The sequence below is a fragment of the Rhinatrema bivittatum genome, chromosome 7 (genome assembly GCF_901001135.1).
Source record: "Rhinatrema bivittatum chromosome 7, aRhiBiv1.1, whole genome shotgun sequence".
Lineage (NCBI taxonomy): Eukaryota > Metazoa > Chordata > Amphibia > Gymnophiona > Rhinatrematidae > Rhinatrema > Rhinatrema bivittatum.
Window position 1 is genome coordinate 108,268,500 of NC_042621.1, and position 23,083 is coordinate 108,291,582.

General features: G+C 43.0%; 1 protein-coding gene across 3 annotated transcripts in view; it reads left to right on the forward strand.

Moving 5' to 3' along the window:
- Nucleotides 1-23,083, forward strand: part of FCSK (fucose kinase) — a 151,931-nt gene that overhangs the window by 41,896 nt on the left and 86,952 nt on the right. For all 3 annotated transcript variants that reach the window (XM_029608908.1, XM_029608910.1, XM_029608909.1), the window contains exons 5-8: nucleotides 98-223; nucleotides 15,471-15,543; nucleotides 19,996-20,093; nucleotides 20,444-20,524. In XM_029608908.1, coding sequence (XP_029464768.1) covers nucleotides 98-223; nucleotides 15,471-15,543; nucleotides 19,996-20,093; nucleotides 20,444-20,524 — 378 coding nt within the window. The remainder of the gene's footprint in view (nucleotides 1-97; nucleotides 224-15,470; nucleotides 15,544-19,995; nucleotides 20,094-20,443; nucleotides 20,525-23,083) is intronic.

Here is a 23,083-nt window from a genome sequence, read left to right on the forward strand (position 1 = left end):
TTATCCCCCTCTTTTCTGTCTCTTTCCTTTAACTAACTGTTTGCGTCTCTTTCCTTCCTGTCATGTGTCAGTTGTTTTTTGGTTTTGTGTCTCCCAGGGCCGTGATTTTCCCTTTGACGACTGCGGACGTGCCTTCACCTGCCTTCCTGCGGAGGACACCACTGCTGTGGCAGAGGCCCCAGTGTGTAACCTGGACAGCCTGCTGATGACCATGACCCGCAAGGTGAGTGCCAGATCTCAAAACCAAGGGCAGTGTTCTCATTCCTCTTTCAATGTTCCCTATGAGGTTAATTTTTAAACGGCATGAATAGTGGTAAAGTCTGCATGTACATTTACACAAGTTTTTTTGTTTTTAATATATATTTTTTTATTTGTGTTGCATTTCAAGCAAATCTTCAGGATAATCTTGAGAGGAAGTTTACAGAGGGTTTTCAAAGAGAACTTTGAAAATCTTCGGATAATGGGTTGAGTGTGTGCACAAACTGCCTTGCACAGAGTTTGCACCTCCTCCAAGCAAGGAGTAATGTGTGTGTGTGTGTGTGACAACTTACACATATACATCTTAAAAATCCAAAAGTAGAGAGGGGCGCTATCGAGCAGCGCAGCAACATGGCCGCTTGATTCCACAGCTCCTCTCCACCTTCGCGTTTTAGAGGCATTTTTAGAAGCTGCTTTAGCCCTAAGCTAATAATACTGAAGGAGAAGTGTGGGGGAACTACCCAGGATGGAAGAGAAATACTGACTTAAAGCAGTTCTCCTTTAGCAAAATTGTAGGAGAAGTGCCTGCCGATGACGACGCTCAGGCCGAGAAGCCTATGGAACACGCGGGTGAAACGGAGGACCCTAACTCGGGAGTTGTGGACAATTCTGAGATTATAGCTACTGCCTCCCCGCCGGATTTTCCAGCCCGGTCTGAAATCTGGAACTGGTTTATGGAATTAAGGGCAGACCTTAAATCCCACAAAGCGGAATTACTGGCTTCTATTTCCGCTATGAATGAGGACTTGGAAGGGATGGGACATCGGGTGGATGAACTCGACACGCTCGCTGATGGTCAGGGGGCTATCGTAGAGTCCCTCACCCTAAAAGTCCCTAAAACACTATACTGCAAACAGAACTTGAAACCCTGTCTGAAAAAGTTGAGGACCTCAAAAATCGCTCGAGGCAGGAGAACCTGCGTGTTAGAGGGGTACCAGAAACAGAGCAATTCCAAGACTGTATGGCGACAGTTAAGGCTCTTTGCAAGGAACTTCTGACCACCGGAGGCTCGTCACAAGCCAGAGAGACCCGAGGACAAGAGATCGATTTGGAACGCGCTCACTGGGCTTTGGGGCCGAAGAGGGACAACCAACCAAGAGATATCATTGTTAAGTTCCATCGTTTTCAAATCAAGGAAGAATTTATTTATTTTATTTATTTAACATTTTTCTATACCGACCTTCATGGTTAAATACCATATCAGGACGGTTTACATCGAACAGGGATAAAAATAATTAGGTAAAGGAAGAGACAAAGAAGTCCTCAAAATGGCGAGAGCTAACCCTAACTGGAAATGGCAAGATCTTTCCATTGCTATTTATCATGATTTAGCTCCCACTACCTTGTAAAAAAGATATCAGCTCCGGGCGGTGACCACGGCGCTTCGCAATGAAGAAATTCGATACCATTGGGCATTTCCATTTGCTCTTCTTTTTCAGCGAAAGGGGGTCACCTACTGCATAAAATCTCTGGCCGACGCTGTTGATTGCTTCCAACAAGCTGGGCTCGAAGTCCCCTTCAAGGCGCTATCTAAACAGCCACAGATCCAAACGGCAGCGTTACCACCAAGATGGCGCCGGCCAGGACCGGGCCGTGGAAGATTGCGACGACAAAATTCTCAGCATGCAGTTATGCAATCGGACCAAGGCTGAAGCTCTTCTTTTACAGCATCTGGATCTCTTACTAAAGACACTGGTGTAAAAAATGCTTACAGGTTTTTCTCCTTTTTTTGATTACTTTCAGAATTCTACCTGAACTCGATTTAATAAGGGCTGCTTTGAAGCTTGCAGAGGAATGCCGATTTTAGTTCAATTTTTGATGCATTCTTAAGATGGGGGGGGGGGGGGGGGTGGATGTTAAGGGGTCACAGCATTGCATTTCATGTTCCCCCAAAATTTTGGTTCACAAAGCAACCGCGAACATAGAGGATATGGGATTGGGAAACAGCGGGTGTATATACTGGATTCTTTCCAGCAAGGCTCAGTATTATAATGTGTATGTTTATTTCCGCCTACATTCTCACATGGTCATTCGGATATTGATGTATTTTCTCTAATGAAAGTATCCATATGGTTTCTTTTGATCTCTGCTATTTTATATTTTTCTCATGGTTAAGATTGTTTCCCTAAATGTTAAAGGCCTTAACACCTATAGGAAGCGCTTCCTTCTTAAGAAAGAACTGCTTCATCTTCAAGCAGATATAGCATATATTCAGGAGACGCAGCTCAAATGCAGACATTGTCACTTATTGGCCAGCAAGGAATACCCACATGTTTACTCAGCTGCCAGCGGGCCTCAGCATAAATATGCTGGTACGGGTATCCTAATCTCCGCACATCTGGTATTTGAATTTATTTCACAAATTGAGGACCACTCCGGTAGATATTTATTGTTGAAAATAAGAATGGGAGCACAAGTTTACACTCTAATATCCCTTTAAGCTCCGAATCAAGATCAGGAAGCTTTTTTCACCACTGTGGGGTCACTCCTATTATCCCATGCGGAAGGTTCCATCATTCTGGGAGGAGATTTAAACCTCACTCTCAACCGCAAAACGGACAGTTCTAAACAGCAAGTGAGTAATAGCCCTACCCACAAGTCTCAATTGAAGGGCATCATAGATGACTGGCAGCTAGTTGATGTTTGGAGAAATCGCAATCCGCATTCCCACTCATACACATTCTATTCTTCCCCTCACGACAGCTACTCACGTATTGACTATTTTTAGATAGATAAAATGTTAAGCAATCAAGTACATAAAACAGACATTGAACCCATTACATGGTCTGACCACACTCCTATCAGCATTGAGGTCATCTTGAGGGATAGGGATGTGGGAACCCGTTTTTGGAAGTTGAATGAGTCCCTGTTACATGATACTAAGTTTGTCCAAGAACTGAACTCCCAGCTCCAAGAATATTTTTTGCTAAATGCTACTGCTTCAGTAACCCCAAGCACATGGTGGGACTGCTCTAAAGCAGTAGCATGTGGGCTCCTTATCTCTAGAGCTTCCGAGTGCAAATGCCAGAGACTACGAGTCCGTAATGACCTCTTAGGTCAAATCCACCAGCTTTCTAAAGAACACATGTTAATGCATTCTAAGACAGGTTATCAAAAGCTCTTGGCCCTTTAAACAGAACTCCATCAACTCGACAATAAGCACTTACTACATGCTCTGGATATTACCAAACAATTATACTACGAAGGGGGTGATAAGGCTGGTAAGCTACTGGCTCGCCAGTTAAAAGCTAAGATATCCCAAAATAACATCTCCAAAATCAAAGATTTTTCAGGAAAGATTGTTACAGACTCCTCTGGAATTAGGGAAGCTTTCTCGAGCTTCTATGGAAGGCTTTATAACCCGGAGGACTCTATCCACTCTGCCGATATAGAATCTTATCTGAACGCTGTTACATTACCGAGCCTCACTGGGGAACAACAACAGATTTTGGACGCCCCTGTCACGGTTAATGAGATAGAGACTGTGGTCAAAACCCTTAAATTAGGCAAATCACCTGGGCTTGATGGTCTCTCAGGTGCATACGATAAGAAATTTATGCCTACCTTAGCAGCTCCCTTAGCTGAATACTTTAACAATCTTCGGGAGGATGGGACTATAGGTCAGCAAGCTAATGTGGCAGGAATAACTGTACTTGCTAAACCAGGAAGGGACCCCACTCAATGCAGTTCCTATAGGCCTATTTCGCTCATAAACGTAGACCTAAAGATCCTGGTGCGCCTGCTGGCGCTCAGACTTAATAAGGTTCTACCAGGCCTGGTGCACACCGATCAGGTCGGTTTTGTACTGCAGCGTATGGCAGCTGACAATATCAGAAAGGTTATTGATCTGATGTGGTGGGTTCGCGAGAACGAAGTGCCAGCAGTATTGTTATCCATCGATGCTGAGAAAGCGTTCGACCTCGTTCACTGGCCATTCTTATTTCATACTTTACAAAAATTGAATTTGGGGCCCTTTTTTCTTAAATGGATACAAAAATTGTACGATCATCCCCAAGCACAAGAAAAAGTCAACAACGGGTACGGGCCAGCCTTTGCAATAGGACAGGGGACAAGACAGGGATGCCCTCTATCCCCTCTTTTATTTGTCCTGTACTTAGAGCCCTTCACGACCAGAGTCCGTCACATGACAGATATTTCCGGTGTTACGCTGGGTGATCAGGAGTATAAGCTATCCCTGTTTGTGGACGATGTTCTCATGATTTTAACTGATCCCATCCGTTCTCTGTAGGGGGTGATGAGGGAATTAACTAGTTTTAGCAAGGTAGCGGGTCTCCGAGTCAATCTAGAAAAATCAGAACTTCTTAACATTAACCTAAAACCATTAGACAAGATGACTATAGCACGCAAATTTCCCTTCCGGTGGGCCAAAGCCCACATAAAATACCTGGGTATCCTACTATCGGCCAAAATATCTGAACTGTTCACTCTCAATTATAAACCTCTCGTACACTAAAATAACGAATGACCTCAGTAGATGGAACAAGAATGCATTTTCCTGGATGGGAAGGATTGCCATAATCAAAATGACGATCCTACCAAAATTTCTTTATTTTCTTCACTTCCCGTTTATATACCCTCATCCATATTCTGTACTTGTATGGAGAAGACGGCCTCCGAGGATAGCCAGAGCTGTGCTATACCAACCAAAGATACAGGGCGGTATGGCGGTACCTAACCTGTCATGGTACTACAGTGCGTGTCAACTTAGAGCGATTTTGGATTTCCATCGCCAGTTGACTGCCAAACAATGGGCACATATAGAGCAGACTATAGTAGGCCCAATGGCATTGACTTCTTTAGTGTGGCAGCCCTGAAATACCTGGCGCCCAGTCAAATGTATCCCTTGGTCACTGAAGACTAATTTGCAAATTTGGGCCCATAATAAACAGACCTTGGTGGGCACCCACGACTATTTTTATCAAACCTCCCTATTTCATAATATATACGTCTCCAGTGGGCTTTCAATCCAAAAGCATGCACTTATGGCAGGAAAAGGGTATTACTATGGTAGGCAATCTACTCCATCAAGGTAGCTTGTTATTGCACGGGATCAGTTATTTGATCTACACCACCTAGATTCCCAGGACTTTTTGGCCTATGAACAAGCCTCCCATTTTGTACGATGCATTCAACGTTCCAAATCTTTAAGGCCAGGTAGGACAATGCTGGAATCCTACCTCCTTAGCAGTGATGCCATGAAGGGGATGACCTCAAAACTTTATCAATTGCTCTTCCCAAGTCCCTCAGCACAGCACAATCATAGGCTACAATGGGCGGCTGACCTAGGTATTCCTCTGACCGAGAAAACATGGGGAGAGATTATCTCCCTCGCTAGGCAGTGCTCCATTTCCGCCAGGTTGCAAGAGAACTGCTACAAGATGATTTATAGATGGTATCTCACTCTGGATAAACTTAATAGAATCTACCCCCATATTCCTAACTCCTGCTGGTGAGAATGCGGGGCTAGTGGTACTTACCTGCATATATGGTGGGAATGTCCTCAACTCACTCCTTTTTGGGCAGAGGTTTTTACCTGGATCAGTAACATTTTGGGTATATCCATTGCCCCTAATGCAGCAATGGCCTTACTGCAGGTCTTCCCTGACTCAATGACCAAAGGGATTAAGAAATTATGCACTCGTATATTTATAGCTGCCAGAAGCTTGCTGGCTCTTAAATGGAAATAGACTTCCTTACCCCAAGTTCAAGATGTTATCACTAAATTGCATGCTTATCATTTAGCTTCCCTTACTGCTGAAAAGAATGACAAACTTGCTTCCTTTCATAATATTTGGCAACCATTTATGGCCTATATTAACCGACTGTAACTTACCATTTGTATATGTTATGGACTCGGACTTTTGGCATCCATAGGGTCTGAAGCTCATTGCGGACTTTGCTTTTTGTGGAATCACACCATGTGAGATTATGTTCCTGCATATTATATGGATTGTACCCAGGTCACCATATATGCACCGAACTGTTCATTTGCTTGTTTATTTTGTAACCCTGTGCTATATTTTATTTATTTAACAGCTTTTCTATACCGACATTAAAATACACATCATATCGGTTTACATTGTAACAAAAAAGGTAGAAAATACAATAAACAGGGACGGGGGAGGAGGGATAACAAAAAACAATAGAAAGACAGCTCTAATGGGGAGCATGAGAGAAGGAACTACACACAGTGCAGGCAACTAAGGTTAGAGGGAAAGAACTATTTACAGTGGTAGGGAACTGCGCGAAAGGCACGTGCGGGGGTGGGGGGGTGGGGAGGAGGAGAGGTATAATTGCTGTAGGGGAAACCTAGTGGGAATGCCAGGAATTTAGCTGAGGGAAAGGGAGAGGGGTAAGCAGGGAGAGCAAGGGTTGTTAATCTGGAAATGCCTGGCGGAAAAGCCATGTCTTTAGCATTTTCCTGAATTTAAAAGGGCATGGTTCCATGCGGAGGTTGCATGGTAGTGAGTTCCAGGTAGTTGGGCCAGCTATTGAGAGAGCACGGTCTCTTGTTGCTGTGAGTCTGGCCTTCTTGAGGGGAGGGACTTGCAGAGTGCATTTGAGGTTTGTTCTGATGGGGCGATCGGCTTGCATGAGTTGGAACGGTTCACTGAGCCAGGAGGAGTTATTTTTGTAGATAGATTTGTGTATGATAGTGAGTGTTTTGAAGAGGATGCGGGATGAGATAGGAAGCCAATGTAGTTCTTTGAGTATGGGGGTTATATGGTCGGTTTTGCATGCATTACTGATAATCCTTGCAGTAGCATTTTGCAGCATCTGTAGTGGTTTGATGGTGGAGATGGGGAGGCCTAGGTATAGGGAGTTGCAATAGTCGAGTTTAGAAGATATGGTGGCTTGGATGACAGTTTTGAGGTCATGTGTGTGAAGGAGGGGTTTAAGCTTTTTTATGAAACTGAGTTTGTAGAAACCTCCTTTTAGGACGGAGCTGACATGTGTTTTTTGGAGGGAGAGAGGAGGGAGGGGGACATGTACGACATTGCAATTTTGCATACCTTTTGTATTGATAGTTATGGGTTGTACTGTTTTCTATGCTAAAACTTTAATAAAAGAAAATTAAAAAAAAAAAAATCCAAAAGTATGTGTGCAAGTCTCCAAATCTGCCCCCATCGCCAGCTCGGGCACCCCTCAGTTTGTATAAAAGTACACGCAGCCCAGCATTCTTCTAGTTTTAGTTATCGCTTTGTCACATTGCTTCCCTGCATGAGACAAAAGCTGAATACGTCTTTGATTTGCTATCCATTCCTGCGTAACCCTTTCCCCTTCACCCCATTCCTATTCCCTGTAGACAGGAAGGGAAGGGGAAACAAGAGAAGAGGAGGTGCTGGATTAGGGAGCAGAGGGCTGTTCTGGGCTTTGCCCTGCACTCCGTTTCCTCCAGGCTTCATCTCCCTCACTGTCCTGTTCCTTCCCCGCATGACAGCTGGATGGGGAGGGTTATTGGGATAGAGCCTTGTGTGCTTCTGCCCGTAGATATAACCAGCTCTGCTGATGATGCCCCTTGGGATTGACATCTGGGGCAGTCATTCCCTGTCTTTGCCTGACTTCATTCCTGTGTCCTGAGCCCGCTTTGGCCCCACCCCTTTTAAAGAGCCTATATACAGAGGTACCTCATGATTCAAGGCTCCTAAATTTAGGGACTCGAAAAACAGTTAACTTTTTATTTCAAAAGTCTTGACTCTTGATTCTTAAAAATGAGGTATGTGGACCCTTTTGAATATTGAACTCTTAGTATGATATATTAGTCAAAGGTTGGTGAAAAGAAGTGGTGCCATTAACAATGAAAGGCTCTGCTATACTGGTATGTATTTGAGAATTTTTCTCCATGGAAATGAGCAAAGTTTATCCGTCCCCCAGAACTTCCCATACAGGGGTGGATTGCCCTATCTGGGGGATCAGGCTTCCCCCGGTGGGTCGGTCGCTCCCATCACGTGATTTTTTTTTTTTTTTTTAACTTCCCGGCCAAAGAGAAGAAGAGGGGCTGCTGCATCCTGAAGAGAAACTGGCGGGCCGCGGAAGACAGCTGTGCAGGGCCGGGAGAGAGGCCTGCAAGGCTGCAATAGAGCCTATCCTGCTACAGCTGAAAGAAAGCCATGCGGGGCCAGGAGAGAGGCCTGCAGGACTGTGGCAGAAGAAAGGCGTGCAAGGCCACATGACCCTACCCCTTCCCCCAACTTTGCAGGACCTGCACAGTAGCAGTGGCCTCCTTCCACCGTCCTTCCGGTAGTGAGTAGTAGTGCTGCCATGTAACAGCAGCAAAGACAAGGCCCAGAAGAAAGGGGGAGGCCCGAAAGCTAGAGGTATGTATGCTTATGTGTGTATGTATGAGAGAGACCTGCATGTATGTATGAGTCAGCCTGCATGTGGTAGTGTGTGAGAGCCTCATATGTGCAAAAGAGAGCAAGCCTGCATGTCTGCGCCAGAGCCTGCATGTGCATGTGAAAGCTTGTGTGTGTGTGTGTGTGTGTGTGTGTATAAGACAGGGAGAGAGCCTGCATATGTCTGTGGTGCATGTGAGCAAGAGAGCCTGCGTATGTGTGAGAGACTGTGAATGTATGATAGAGCAAGAGAGCCTATATATGTCTGTATGTATGTGAAAATGAGAGAGACTGTGTGGGTGTTCGAGAGTAAGAGAGCCTGTGTATGTGAGAGCATGTATATGAGAGAGAGCTGTGTGACAGCATGTGTGTGTGGGGAGAGAGAGAGAGGATAAAGGTTATTTATTTATTTATTTGTTTGTTTATTTATTTTGGAATTTTATATACCGACATTCTTGTAGAAAATTTACATATCATATCGGTTTACAGTGAAAACACAAAAGCTGCAAATAGCATTACATAGAACAGGGTGACATGGAACTGGGAATAAGGGATGAAAAACAAAGGTAAATAATGACAACTGAAAAAGTGTGAGCCATGTGAGGATTAGAATGACACTTAAGCTACTCTCCCAATCCACAACAACCTGGGGGTGACTGGAAATCAGAAGATCCCAGGTATGGAAAGCTGGAGATTTTGAATCCTATTATTTTAAATTTCATGTCTGCTGTTTGAAATATTTGGTATTTGGGAAATATTTTAAAAAGTGAGTCATTTTAAATACTGGATATTCATTGGCTGTTGCCTGCTTGACATATTTATTCTTTTTATTAGTATGGTTTTAATATTATGAATGATGTTTTGTATTTATTGACTTTATTGACTTTATTGCTTAATGTTTTATGGGGAATGATGATTCTGTTTTTTACAATGTTGCACGGCATAATAATACAGTCAGGCTTGCTGTGGTTTCCAGAGCATGTGTGTGAGCAAGAGAGACAGTGATTGAGAGAGAGAATGAATGAGTCAATAAGAATATGTGTGAGCAAGAAGACTATTTAAACCAGTGAGCATGTGTGCCAGCAAGAGCAAATCAGTGAACATGTTTGTGAGCCAGTCAGCATGTTTGCGAGAGAATATAAGGGAGTTTGTATAAGAATGAACATGTATGTTAGAGTGTGTGTGTATATATTAGAGGAGAAAGTTTGTGCATACCTCCTATCCCTGATTAATCCACGACAATCTCAGGGTGACTGGAGTCTAAATTTCCCAGGTATGGAGAGCAGGAGATTTTTTTTTAGCTTTGGTTTTAATTATTGGCTGTTATTTGATATGCGTCTGCTGTTTTGAAATATTTTATTGATGTTTGGGGAAAAAAAAGTTACATGTTTTTAATCATTGGATGTTCTATTTATCAGCTACTTTGAAATATTTATTCTTTTTAGGAATATGGTTTTACTATTTTTATTGATGGTTTATATATCTTGATTTTATTGTTTGATGTTTAATGAGGAATGGTGATGTTTCTGTTTTCCATTGTTGCACCTCATATGGAGTCCGTCTTGTTACGGTTTCCAATTTAGTTTTTGTCTGAATGTTTCTAGTTATACTTTGTCTCTTTAATCTGTATTTGGTAAGGGTCTATCTGTGTTCTGTGTGTGTAACTGAGGTGAGGTATTCTGCTAGCTGGTAGTTTCTGTGTCAGGCTCTTAAGCTTGGTTTGTTCTGTTTTCCTAATATTAGGTGTTTGATGTATTGGTGTTTTAGGGCCTGGTGTAATATTTGCAATGTTGTCTTTCCATTGATAGGGTTGTTATTGTTTGAGTGCTGACAGTTAGTGCGATTTTTGTATGGGAAGTTTACTATATTGTAATTCAGTTTACTTAAAGCTTTCTGACAGCCGACATGCTTTACAATAGTCCCATATACATATGGCTGCAGGTGTCTTTTTTTTGCAGAGTTTTCTGGTTGGTACCACATCGTTGCATGTAATTAATACTCATATTATAAGTGATCTTTTTACCTTAGAAAACTGAATATTCTTTTTCATGTAAAATCTGTTACTGTAAATGCATGTTTTAAAATTATGTGTAGGAAGGGTGGGGCTAGCTGTGTGTGCAAGGCTGTAAGGTTCACCTATGGTACCTAATAACCTTGCACCAGCCCTGGCTGCACTGACTCCACAAGAGAAAGCAGGATTCCATCTGTAATTATGCTGCTTTGGGTTAGTGGCTCTCCCCCGGCTCGGTCAGGGCTTAATTTTCCCTTTTTGTAAGCCCAGGGAACTGTATTGGTCGCTTTCTGTCCCCTCTCCCCCTTGAGTCTGTATGTAGAACAGAGCCTAGGAAACCATAAAAGCAGCAGACTGTGTAGCCTGCAGTCAGTGGTTATTCACGAGTGGTGGGAGGGTTGTGGAGAAGTGGAGGCACAGGAAGGAAAGAGGTAAGGCAGGAGGAAGTGCCTCTGCAGTGTTGGGGAGGCTTCTGTCAGAGGTGACAGTACTGAGCTCTTAGAGAAGCAGGTGGCTGTGGAACCAGAGAGTCTCCTAGAGCAGTGGTCCCCAACCCTGTCCTGGGGGCCCACCAGCCAGTCGGGTTTTCAGGATATCCACAATGAATGTGCATGTTATGGAGGCAGTGCATGCAAATTTTCTCTCATGCATATTCATTGTGGATATCCTGAAAACCCGACTGGCTGGTGGGCCCCCAGGACAGGGTTGGGGACCACTGTCCTAGAGAATGGGTTTGGGAAAGGGAGGGGGCAGCTGCAGAATGGGGAAGGGCTGGCAGCAAGCAAGAATTTTACACCATGATGCAGCAGTGTTGTACTGGGGGCGCTCTCTGTGTGAGCAGTACAAAAGTAGCATGTCAGAGAGAGTGCATGTGTGTCTGTTTCAGAGAAAGTGAGAGAGAGACACACACACCCATACACACTTTGTGAGAGAGAGAGAGTGTGTGTGTGGGTATCTTTCTCTCTGAAACCCACACACACACACACACACTCTCTCTCTCAGTGTGTGGGTGTGTTTTTGGATTTGAGAAAGAGTATGTGTCTTTGTGGGTGTCAGAAATAAAGTTTCTGCAATCTAAAAATCAGTTTGTGCTTGAATGTGTGTGTCTGACACTGGCAGGCAGTGTCATTACTTGCAGCTGGTTCAAGAACCAGATTGAGAATCAAGGATATATCTCTTACAGAAAGATAAGCAAATATGTAGGGGGCCCAACCAGTTTGCATGGATGGAACAGGGGCTGCAGCTCTGCTTACCCCTCTTCTAGAATGTCTTAGTTATTTAGGAAAGATGAAGTTTATTTTGGCTCAGTGCTACTAGGTTCCAGGGTTGACTTGGCATGCTTTTGGGAGCTGTTGACACAGGTGCTGCAGGGAAAGGGCATGAGGGCATCAGATACCCTATGGGCCAGTTTGAAAAAATCCCCCAGGCTGATATTTTCCTGCAATCTGCTCCTTTTCCCATATTCTGTCAAAGCAACACAACCATGCCTGTAGTTTCTTTTTCTTCTCTGTTGCTGCAAATGGTGCATCAAACTGCAGCCAGTTAGTGTGTAATTTAACTTGGATTTGAGTGGGAAAACCTCAGAAGATCTAGCAATAGAGTTCTGTACTTGGTATATTTTTCAGAACCATTAAGAACATAAGAAATTGCCATGCTGGGTCACACCAAGGGTCCATCAAGCCCAGCATCCTGTTTCCAGCAGAGGCCAAATCAGGCCACAAGTACCTGGCAATTACCCAAACACTAAGAAGATCCCATGCTACTGATGCAATTAATAGCAGTGGCTATTCCCTAAGTAAATTTGATTAATAGCCGTTAATGGACTTCTCCTCCAAGAACTTATCCAAACCTTTTTTGAACCCAGCTACACTAACTGCACTAAACACATCCTCTGGTAACAAATTCCAGAGCTTTATTGTGCGTTGAGTGAAAAAGAATTTTCTCCAATTAGTCTTAAATGTGCTACTTGCTAACTTCATGGAGTGCCCCCTAGTCCTTCTATTATTCGAAAGTGTAAATAACCGATTCACATCTACTCGTTTAAGACCTCTCATGATCTTAAAGACCTCTATCATATCCCCCCTCAGCCGTCTCTTCTCCAAGCTGAACCCCCCTAACCTCTTCAGCCTTTCCTCATAGGGGAGTTCTTCCATCCTCTTTATCATTTTGGTTGCCCTTCTCTGTACCTTCTCCATCGCAACTATATCTTTTTTGAGATGCAGCGACCATAATTGTACACAGTATTCAAGGTGCGGTCTCACCATGGAGCGATTATAGAGGCATTATGACATTTTCCGTTTTATTAACCATTCCCTTCCTAATATTTCCTAACATTCTGTTTGCTTTTTTGATTGCTGCAGCACACTGAGCTGACGATTTTAAAGTATTATCCACTATGATGCCTAGATCTTTTTCCTTGGTGGTAGTTCCTAAAATGGAACCTAACATCGTGTAACTACAGCAAGAGTTATTTTTCCCTATATGCAACACCTTGCACTTGTCCACATTAAATTTCATCTGCCATTTGGATGCCCAATTTTCCAGTCTTGCAAGGTCTCCCTGTAATGTATCACAGTCCACTTGTGATTTAACTACTCAGAATAATTTTGTATCATCCGCAAATTTGATAACCTCACTCGTTGTATTCCTTTCCGGATCATTTATATATATATTGAAAAGCACCAGTCCAAGTACAGATCCCTGAGGCATTCCACTGTTTACCCTTTTCCACTGAGAAAATTGTCCATTTAATCCTACTCTCTGTTTCCTGTCTTTTAACCAGTTTGTAATCCATGAAAGGACATCGCCTCCTATCCCATGACTTTTTAGTTTTCTTAGAAGCCTCTCATGAGGACTTTGTCAAACGCCTTCTGAAAATCCAAATACACCACATCTACCGGTTCACCTTTATCCATATGTTTATTAAACCCTTCAAAAAAATGAAGCAGATTTGTTAGGCAACACTTCCCTTGGGTAAATCCATGTTGACTGTGTTCCATTAAACCATGTCTTTCTATATGCTCTACGATTTTGATCTTGAGAATAGTTTCCACTATTTTTCCCGGCACTGAAGTCAGGCTCACTGGTCTATAGTTACCCGGATCACCTCTGGTGCCTTTTTTAAATATTGGGGTTACATTGGCAACTCTCCAGTCTTCAGGTACAATAGATGATTTTAATGACAGGTTACAAATTTTAACTAATAGATCAGAAATTTCATTTTTTAGTTCCTTCAGTACCTAGGATGCATACCATCCGGTCCAGGTGATTTGCCACTCTTCAGTTTGTCAATCTGGCCTACTACATCTTCCAGGTTCACAGTGATTTTGTTCAGTTCGTCTGCCTCATCACCCCTGAAAACCATCTCAGGAACTGGTATCTCCCCAACATCCTCATTAGTAAATACAGAAGCAAAGAATTCATTTAGTCTTTCTGCAATGGCCTTATCGTCCCTAAGAGCCCCTTTAACCCCTCGGTCATCTAATGGTCCAACCGACTCCCTCACAGGTTTCTTGCTTCGGATATATTTAAAAAAGTTTTTATTATGAGTTTTTGCCTCTATGGCCAACTTCATTTCAAATTCTCTCTTTGCCTGTCTTATCAATGTTTTACACTTAACTTGGCAATGCTTATGTTTTATCCTATTTTCTTCAGATGGATTCTTCTTCCAATTTTTGAAGGATGTTTTTTTTGGCTAAAATAGCCTCCTTCACCTCACCTTTTAACCATGATGGTAATCGTTTTGTCTTCCTTCCACCTTTCTTAATGTGTGGAATACATATGGACTGCGCCTCTAGAATTGTATTTTTAAACAATGTCCATGCCTGTTGAACACTTTTAACCTTTGCAGCTGCACCTTTCAGTTTTTTTCTAACTATTTTCCTCATTTTATCAGTTTCCCTTTTGAAAGTTTAGTGTTAGAGCTGCAGATTTACTTATTGTCCCCCTTCCAGTTATTAGCTTAAATTTGATCATATTATGATCACTATTGCCAAGTGGCCCCACCACCGTTATCTCTCTCACCAAATCCTGCGTTCCACTAAGAATTTAATCTAAAATAGCTCCCTCTCTTGTTGGTTTCTGAACAAATTGCTCCATGAAGCAGTCATTTATTACATCCAGGAATTTTATGTCTCTAGCAAGTCCTGATTTTACATTTACCCAGTCAATATTAGGGTAATTGAAATCTCCCATTATTATTGCACTGCCAAATTGGTTAGCTTCCCTGATTTCTTCTTTTTTAATTTTCCCCATTACGGTTTTATTTTCAGACATGACCATCTCGGGGCAATTTTCAGTAACCTGGCAAGGTGCATGACCACTTTTGTTCCCATGTACCTCTTTGTTGAGTTTTCAAAGAGTAGTATGTAGATAGATTTTTCTTTTGAAAATTAGTTACAGGTTATGAAGGCACAAAAGTATTTATGTGCCTTGCATATCTATTACAATGGGTTAGCTGTGTGCTAGAAAATAAATGTGTAGATTTGAAAAGTATATGCATGCATTTTCCTATCCTAACACCTCTTTACGGGACCACCTGTTTTTATGCAAGGGTAAATATATTTACCCATTCACCCATTCAGCAGGGAACAATTCTTTCAGATACCCGGATCTGATTGGGCAGCTCTTTAGTTACCTGGTAAGATCTTTTATCCTTTGATAATACGATAATGCCAGCATCTGTCCTAACACTCTGAGGGGCGGATTTTAAAAGCCCTGCTCGCGTAAATCCGCCCACATTATATCAGAATAAGTACTATTTGTTGAGTGTTATAAGTCATGTCTAGTTTTTTGTTTTTTTTTCAGGTGTGTTCCTCATAGTTCTAATTTTATTTTTGTTTTAGCTGGGTCCAGGATCACCTCCTGGAGTTTGGGTCTGCAGCACTGACATGATACTGTCCATTCCATCTGCACCAGGTGAGTTTATATTGAGCAGCAGCATCCCTGAAATTTCTCAGAAGATGATGATGAAGCTACTTGAATCTGAGAGGCAATTCTGATTGGTTAACACAATTCTCAAAGATAAGGACGTTCTGACTGACAATATTTCCTACATCTGGAACTGGTCTTGAGAGAGAATTCTCATACCCAACGTTCAGGAAGGTTTATTGTTCAGTAAGGTAAGAAGTATCTCTTGGCTAACTGAGATGTTTTAGGCCCAACCAGGTTGTTATCTAGTTTATCTTAAGGGTTCCTTGGTACAGTAAAAGCTCCATTTTGTACGAGCAGTAGCAGCAGCAACAACAGAGGAGTGTCGTCTGCTTATCTGCAGCTTCCCACAGTGTTCATTCTGACATGACTGCTTTGTGCTGTACAAAATAGATGCTTCCAACAGAAACAGTATTCAGCCTTCTTCAAATGAGGCTTGTTACTTTATTAAAACTGCCCATGCTGTACCTGTTACCAAAGTTCCTTCTAGGCCTTTATAATCAAGGGGATCAAACTGCACCAGTATGACAAGGGATACTCTTGCTATAAGTAGTTCGTCTGCACAATAATTTATTTATTTAAAGTTTTTTATATATTGCTCTCTCTAGAGGATTGTTTGTAGCGGTTTACACCATTACATTCAAAATATAAAATAACAGATTTAAGCAAGCAGCCCATTAAAATAATTATTAATACAACATAAAATTGATTCTGCAATCTATACAATATAAGAAGTGTGAGATATTACTCCTTAGTGCTAGCGTTCTAACCTGGCTTATAGGCCTTATTTTGCTTCAGTGACTAATGCCTTCTTAAACAAGTGTGTGTGTGATTTATGTTAGATTTCCTTTAGGCCTGTGCAAATGCGTAAGGTATCTTATATTGGCACTGTCGATTTCCAGGAGATATGGTGGTCTTTTATACATAGAGATATGGCGATCTCCTGTCTCTTATACTATATTTTAAACAGCCCCCAATTGGCCAAGTCAAGGGCTATGCAAACACGTATAGCTCTCATACTCAGAGAATAGCAGAATGAGAGACTTTATCTCAACAGCAAATTCTTGGATTATTCCTCTTGCAAATATTCTTTCTGGATTTGGTAATAGGATCTGCTTTTTAGGCATTCTTCCTTTTGTGGAGCTGGAAGGCTTGAGATGAGATGAGAATAAAAATAATTTACAGGCAGAGCCCCATTTACAGTATGAAGAGAAGGAAGCTGAATGGTGTTATTGTCCCAATGTAGGAGGGAGAAAGATTACAGACAAAACACTGATTGGCACCAGAACAGAGAGACAGATACAGTTTATTAACTGAAGAGATTTTTTTTTTACTTTGGTGCCACTTCCAGCATCTACAAATAGATTCCTTTTAAAAATGTCACTATCAAGTTACCAGGGCTGGATTTTCATAGAAACATAGAAATGACGGCAGAAGACCACCAAACGGCCCATCCAGTCTGCCCAGCAAGTTTTGCACTTTTTTTTTTCTCATACTTATCTGTTACTCTTGGCTCTTAGTAACCTTTTGATTCTATTTCCCTTCCACCCCCGCCATTAATGTAGAGAGCAGTGTTTGAATTGCCTGTAAGTGAAATATCTAGCTTAATTAGTTAGGGGTAGTAACCGCCGCAATAAGCAAGCTATACCCATGCTTATTTGTTTAGCCAGACTAAATAATTCAGACCTTGTTGGTTGTTGTCTGTATATAGATCCACCTTTCTTCATTCCCCCTGCCGTTGAAGCAGAGAGTTATGCTGGATATGCATTGAAAGTGAAGTATCTGACTTTCTCCCCTGCCGTTGAAGCAGAGAGCTATGCTAGATATGTGTGAAGTATCAGTCTTTCTCCTCTGCCGTTGAAGCAGAGAGCTATGCTGGATATGCGTGAAGCATCGGTCTTTCTCCCCTGCCGTTGAAGCAGAGAGCTATGCTGGATATGCGTGAAGCATCGGTCTTTCTCCCCTGCCGTTGAAGCAGCGAGCTATGTTGGATATGCGTGAAGCATCGGTCTTTCTCCCCTGCCGTTGAAGCAGAGAGCTATGCTGGATATGCGTGAAGCATCGGTCTTTCTCCCCTGCCGTTGAAGCAGAGAGTTATGCTGGATATGCGTGATGTATCGGTCTTTCTCCCCTGGCGTTGAAGCAGAGAGCTATGCTGGATATGCTTGAAGCATCGGTCTTTCTCCCCTGCCGTTGAAGCAGAGAGCTATGCTGGATATGCGTGAAGCATCGGTCTTTCTCCCCTGCCGTTGAAGCAGAGAGCTATGCTGGATATCCGTGATGTATCGGTCTTTCTCCCCTGGCGTTGAAGCAGAGAGCTATGCTGGATATGCTTGAAGCATCGGTCTTTCTCCCCTGCCGTTGAAGCAGAGAGCTATGCTGGATATGCGTGAAGCATCGGTCTTTCTCCCCTGCCGTTGAAGCAGAGAGTTATGCTGGATATGCGTGATGTATCGGTCTTTCTCCCCTGGCGTTGAAGCAGAGAGCTATGCTGGATATGCATTGAAAGTGAAGTATTAGGCTTATTTGTTTTGGGGTTGTAACCTCCTTAACAAGCAAGCTACTCCCTGCTTTTTTGTGAATGCAAATCCTTTTTTCCACGTTTCCTCTTGCCATTGAAGCTTAAGCAATGTTGGAGTCGTATTAACCTTGTGTATGTTTATTGAATAAGGGTATTATCACCAGGCAGTAGCCGTCATTCCCGCGAGCCACCCCCTCTTCATTCACTTCCTCTAGACTTTATGGATCCACAGTGTTTATCCCATGCCCCTTTGAAGTCCTTCACAGATCTGGTCTTCACCACTTCTTCCGGAAGGGCGTTACAGGCATCCACCACCCTCTCCGTGAAGAAATACTTCCTGACATTGGTTCTGAGTCTTCCTCCCTGGAGCTTCAAATTGTGACCCTCTCATATACCACCAGGTATGGGGGAGGAAGGGTCCCTCTTTGAAGCTATGGATGTCACTCTGAAGCTGCAGGAGTGATGAGGAAGGTCCCCCCTTGGAAACTGAGATCCTTGGGACCCATTCCCCTAAAGGCCCAAAGCACCTTTCAGGCAGAAGGCACCCTTAGGGAGGTGCCTAGTCTGCCTGCTAAGGAATCCAGCCTTGTACATAACAGAACCAAGACGCTAAGTAGCAAACCTTATGGAATATACAATAAAATATCTGCCATGAAAAGGAGCAGGCAATAAATGTCAGACTTAGCAGCAAAAGAAATAACATTCTTGGCACACAAGCCTACATTACCATATTAAAGCTGGATTAAATTGCATTAGCAAAGTAATAAGAGAATTACGATATTAAAAATATTACTCCTACTTAATAGCAAAGCAATAGTGTTTCTCACCCCACCAGAATTGTGTATGGCCACGTCATGGCAAAAGGGCTTCCAGTTGAGTTTCACCTGCTCAGGCATCTTGTGCTTCAGTCCCTCTGGTCTGGTCACCCTCAGTGATCTGCTCTCTCCCTCCCACTGGGATGCAGCTTAAATATTTCCTAATTAGGGCTCCAGGTCCTCAATTAGCAGCATTTTGTGATTTGTAAATTAGTGCCAAAATGGGTCTCTGGGCTGGTGATGTCCCCAAGAGCTCCCTGAACTGTAGAACTCAGCTTGGTTCTTAATTCCCAGCTCGCTCCTTCAGTGGTGGATTAAGCTTTGTGCTTTCGGTTTTATTTTTACGATAGGCACGCATACAGTTTATTTCTGATATTGCAAAGTAAGAAAGTAGCAATTTCTTGTAAAAAGCAAGGGGGAAGAAAATTAATCAAGAATTAAATCACAGGGATTAGAACTCTGACTGGAAACTTCTCACCCACTAACCTGCATCTGTTTGTTTATATGAAAAACAAAACAAAAAAATAGTTCATCTGTGGCTATTCAAGGTCATAGTTCAAATGCAAACTAAAGCAGCAACAACCCATGCTTTTGAGACCACTGCTTTGGTCATAGCAAGATTATGCCTCACAACAGCCAGCGACTGTCCCAAGATTTCTATGGCTGCATGTCCTGTGGTTTACCTCTTTGTACATGACTGGCGGGGCCATGGTCAGGCTACAGCCCCCTGTGGGATTACACTGCGATAGGGAAGTGTGTCGGGGAAGCTTGCTGTGCTACTGCCCATGCCGGAGCTGCTCTGTGGTGTGTGAGAGAAGTCTGTACTGTAAATTAATTTTGCTTTTTTTTTTTTTTTTTTTAAACTGTTGCCTGATTAATTTTACAATGCATGGTGACCAGCAGTCTGTATGCCTGCCTTTCTCCAAACTTTATTTAATAAAATTAATATTTATTGTAAATAGTTTTTATACAGCCGAGTTCCTTGTATTAGACCTGCCACCCCTCTCCATTTGTGCTTTTTGTCGCTTTCCTCTCTGTGCAGCTGGGACTCATTCCAGCGCTTTTACGGCTCTTTTTTTTCTTTTTTCTCCTTCACTTGCCCAGAAATCGACTGGGAAGGATTCCATGGTGCCAAAGTGGTCTCCGTTCTAGGGAGTGTGTCCTATGCCAGACATCACGGTGTGTACCTCGCCGACCACCAGGTATGAGATCCCATAATCATGGAGCAGTAGGGTCAGCAAAGATGTGGAGCGAGGCACGGCAGTAACGGCGGCAGGGGTGCGAGGTGCAGCGACGGCAGCAGGGATCCCTGGTGGCAGAATGTGAGGCATTGCAGTGGGAACAGCCGTAGAGGGGCTCTGGCTGCAGAGCATGAGGCTTGTCAGGTTCCCACATGAATGATCTCGGCGGAAAGTAACAGAAGAGGAGGAAATGTGAAATAAGGGAGGATTTTTCCTCCGTTCTCTTGCCTAATCTTTCTCTGATTCTTTCCATTTTCTTGTATTAGCCCCTACCTTACCCATTCATGGTCCGTGTGCTTCTCTCCTTCCAGGGATTTGTCTGTGACATTATCTATCAAGGCTCCGAGTCTGAGATCCAACTGTGCGCAAAGCATGATGGGAAGGTGCCTCTGGTACGTTATCCAGTTACTTCACTAGCAGCCAGGATCATAACCTGGGTATTGCGTTTAGCACAGGGGGAACTCATTGTATCTTTTCTGGGAGTTGGGCACTGCCAATCTGTCAGCTTTCACCAGTATCTCGTTCACAATGAAATTTGAATGTATGCCTGTCAGGAAATACACAGGTACTGTATAGTTCACATATCTGTGCAGGAATACAGCAGTAAGAATTTTGGTTCAGTGTTTACTGTTTTTTAATAACTAGTTTAATCTTTCTTTAACATTATATAGTTGTGTCCCCAACGAAGTGGGGTGGCAGGGCATTAATCCCCTCCCACCCAATATTATACAAATTCTCAGTCAAAAGACCAACAAAGAATGTGTAGGTGATGCCTTTGTATTGGACTAACTTAATATATCTGTGACAGTTATTCTCCCTTCATCAGGTCTGTGAAGAAACAGCGAACATCATTCTCTTAACAACCTCACAATCTGGATACTTTAAAGGAACATTAGGAATACACAAGAGCAGAAAAAAAATTTGAAATTAGGATGATCAAAGACTTGAAACAAACACAAAAAGATTCAATAAGGACATTGGCTTTCTTACCCTTTCAACTGCAAAGATTTACTGTCTTATCTGCTGTCACTGCCCCCTGCCCCCACTTCCCTTTACTGTGCTATAATGGCATACACAGGCAGCCAAAGACCTAAATGCTGCTGCACTATTTATTTAAAGAAAATGGAACAGTTTCTTCACTGTCCTGATGAAGAAGATACCTCTACAACTTGTTTGACCCTTGAATCCACATATCCAAGTGGACTGGCATGGCAACTACAATTCGTTAATTAAAATGCCACAACAGGCATCCTATTCTCATAGCTCCGATCCTGCCGTTGGTTAGCCAAAAGGTGGCAGAGAAATAAATTTATGCTGCAATTTCTTTAGGTACTGAAAGGGTAATTTTTAAAGGTAAATAGATATAGCATTCAAATAGCTAGATTGCCTGGTGTGACAGGCCCCTACCAAGAATCTGTTTCAAACACCTCTTCCCTGTACGTACCCAGATCAGTCCAGACTCCTGGATTTTGCCTCCCTTCCAGCAGATGGAGACAGAGAGAGTTTCACTGACACCGCCTCTTAACCCGGTGTGCCAGCTGCAGCTTCTCAGTATTTCTCTGTCTCCAGCAGATGGAGGAAATGCAAAACCTGCAGTTCTGTACCTGAAAAAAATAAATAAGAAGCAGAGGTTTCAACCGAGTGAAGATTTCTCTCCCAGGAGGTTGGCAGGTCCTGGTGGGACCATCCCTCCTGGTTGCAGAGGTGGACGAGCAGGGATTGGAGATCCTAGATTGCTCACTGAATTTCACCTGAGGTGAAAGCTGGTAGTCCAGTTCCCTCACCTCCCGGAGGATTTGGAGAAGCTTCTGCCACACTTCAGATAAGATTGTTCCTTTTGTGTCTTTTATAAAGTTAAAAAAAAAAGAAAGAATAGTAACAAGAGGAAATCAAGGGAAGCAGGTGTGTTTTTACTTGCGTGGCTGCTTTGACGTCTTTTTACATATTTTTGCCAGGCACTACCGATTGGACGTCCAGGCTCCAGACGTTGACAGCTTTGTTCTTCAAGTGGGACTCTCGCAGTCCCACCCCGGTTAGGGAAGCTTTGATACATCCCAGGAGTCTGGACTGATCTGGGTCTGTACAGGGAAAGGAAATTTGGTTCTTACCTGCTAATTTTCATTCCTGCAGTACCACAGATCAGTCCAGAGTCCTGCCCAGTGGTGGAGAGAAGTTTTAGAGAGTCTGCTCAATCTGTTTTTTGTTCTTGAATAACTCTGAGGAATGGCACAGGTTTCTCATTAATCTTTTCAGTAGTTTTTGAATTGCATTATAAATTTTACTCTTCCCTCTGCTCATTCCAGTGAATTTGATAGTGTTGAGTACTGGAAACCTTTTGGACTTTTTATGCTTGGGTACTTGGTAATACTGAGGAGCTGCAGGTGGAACACCAGGTTAAGAGGCGGTGTCTGTGAAAATTTCTCTGTCTCCATCTGCTGGAAGGGAGGAAAAACCCAGGAGTCTGGACTGATGTGTGATACTACAGGAATGAAAATTAGCAGGTAAGAACCAATTTGCCTCTGGATCACCCAAAAACAGCCTGGCCAAATGCATGCAGCAAACTCAGCATCTTTATTGTCTTTTAAAAATCCCCTAAGGCACCAGATGCACCTCAGGCATGCACAGTAACAGGCCGATGCAGTACAGTGCGCTCCGGTGGAGCACACTGTTAACCCGCGATTGGACGTGCGTTTTCAACGCGCTAGCTTTACCCCTTATTCAGTAAAGGGTAATAGCGCGTCAAAAACGCGCATCCAACCCCCCCCGAACCTAATAGCGGCCGCAACATGCAAATGCATATTGATGACCCTATTAGGTATTCCCGCGCGATTCAGAAAGCAAAATGTGCAGCCAAGCCGCACATTTTACTTCCAGAAATTAGCGCCTACCCAAAGGTAGGCGTTAATTTCTCTGGGCACCGGGAAAGTGGACAAAAAGCAGTAAAAACTGGC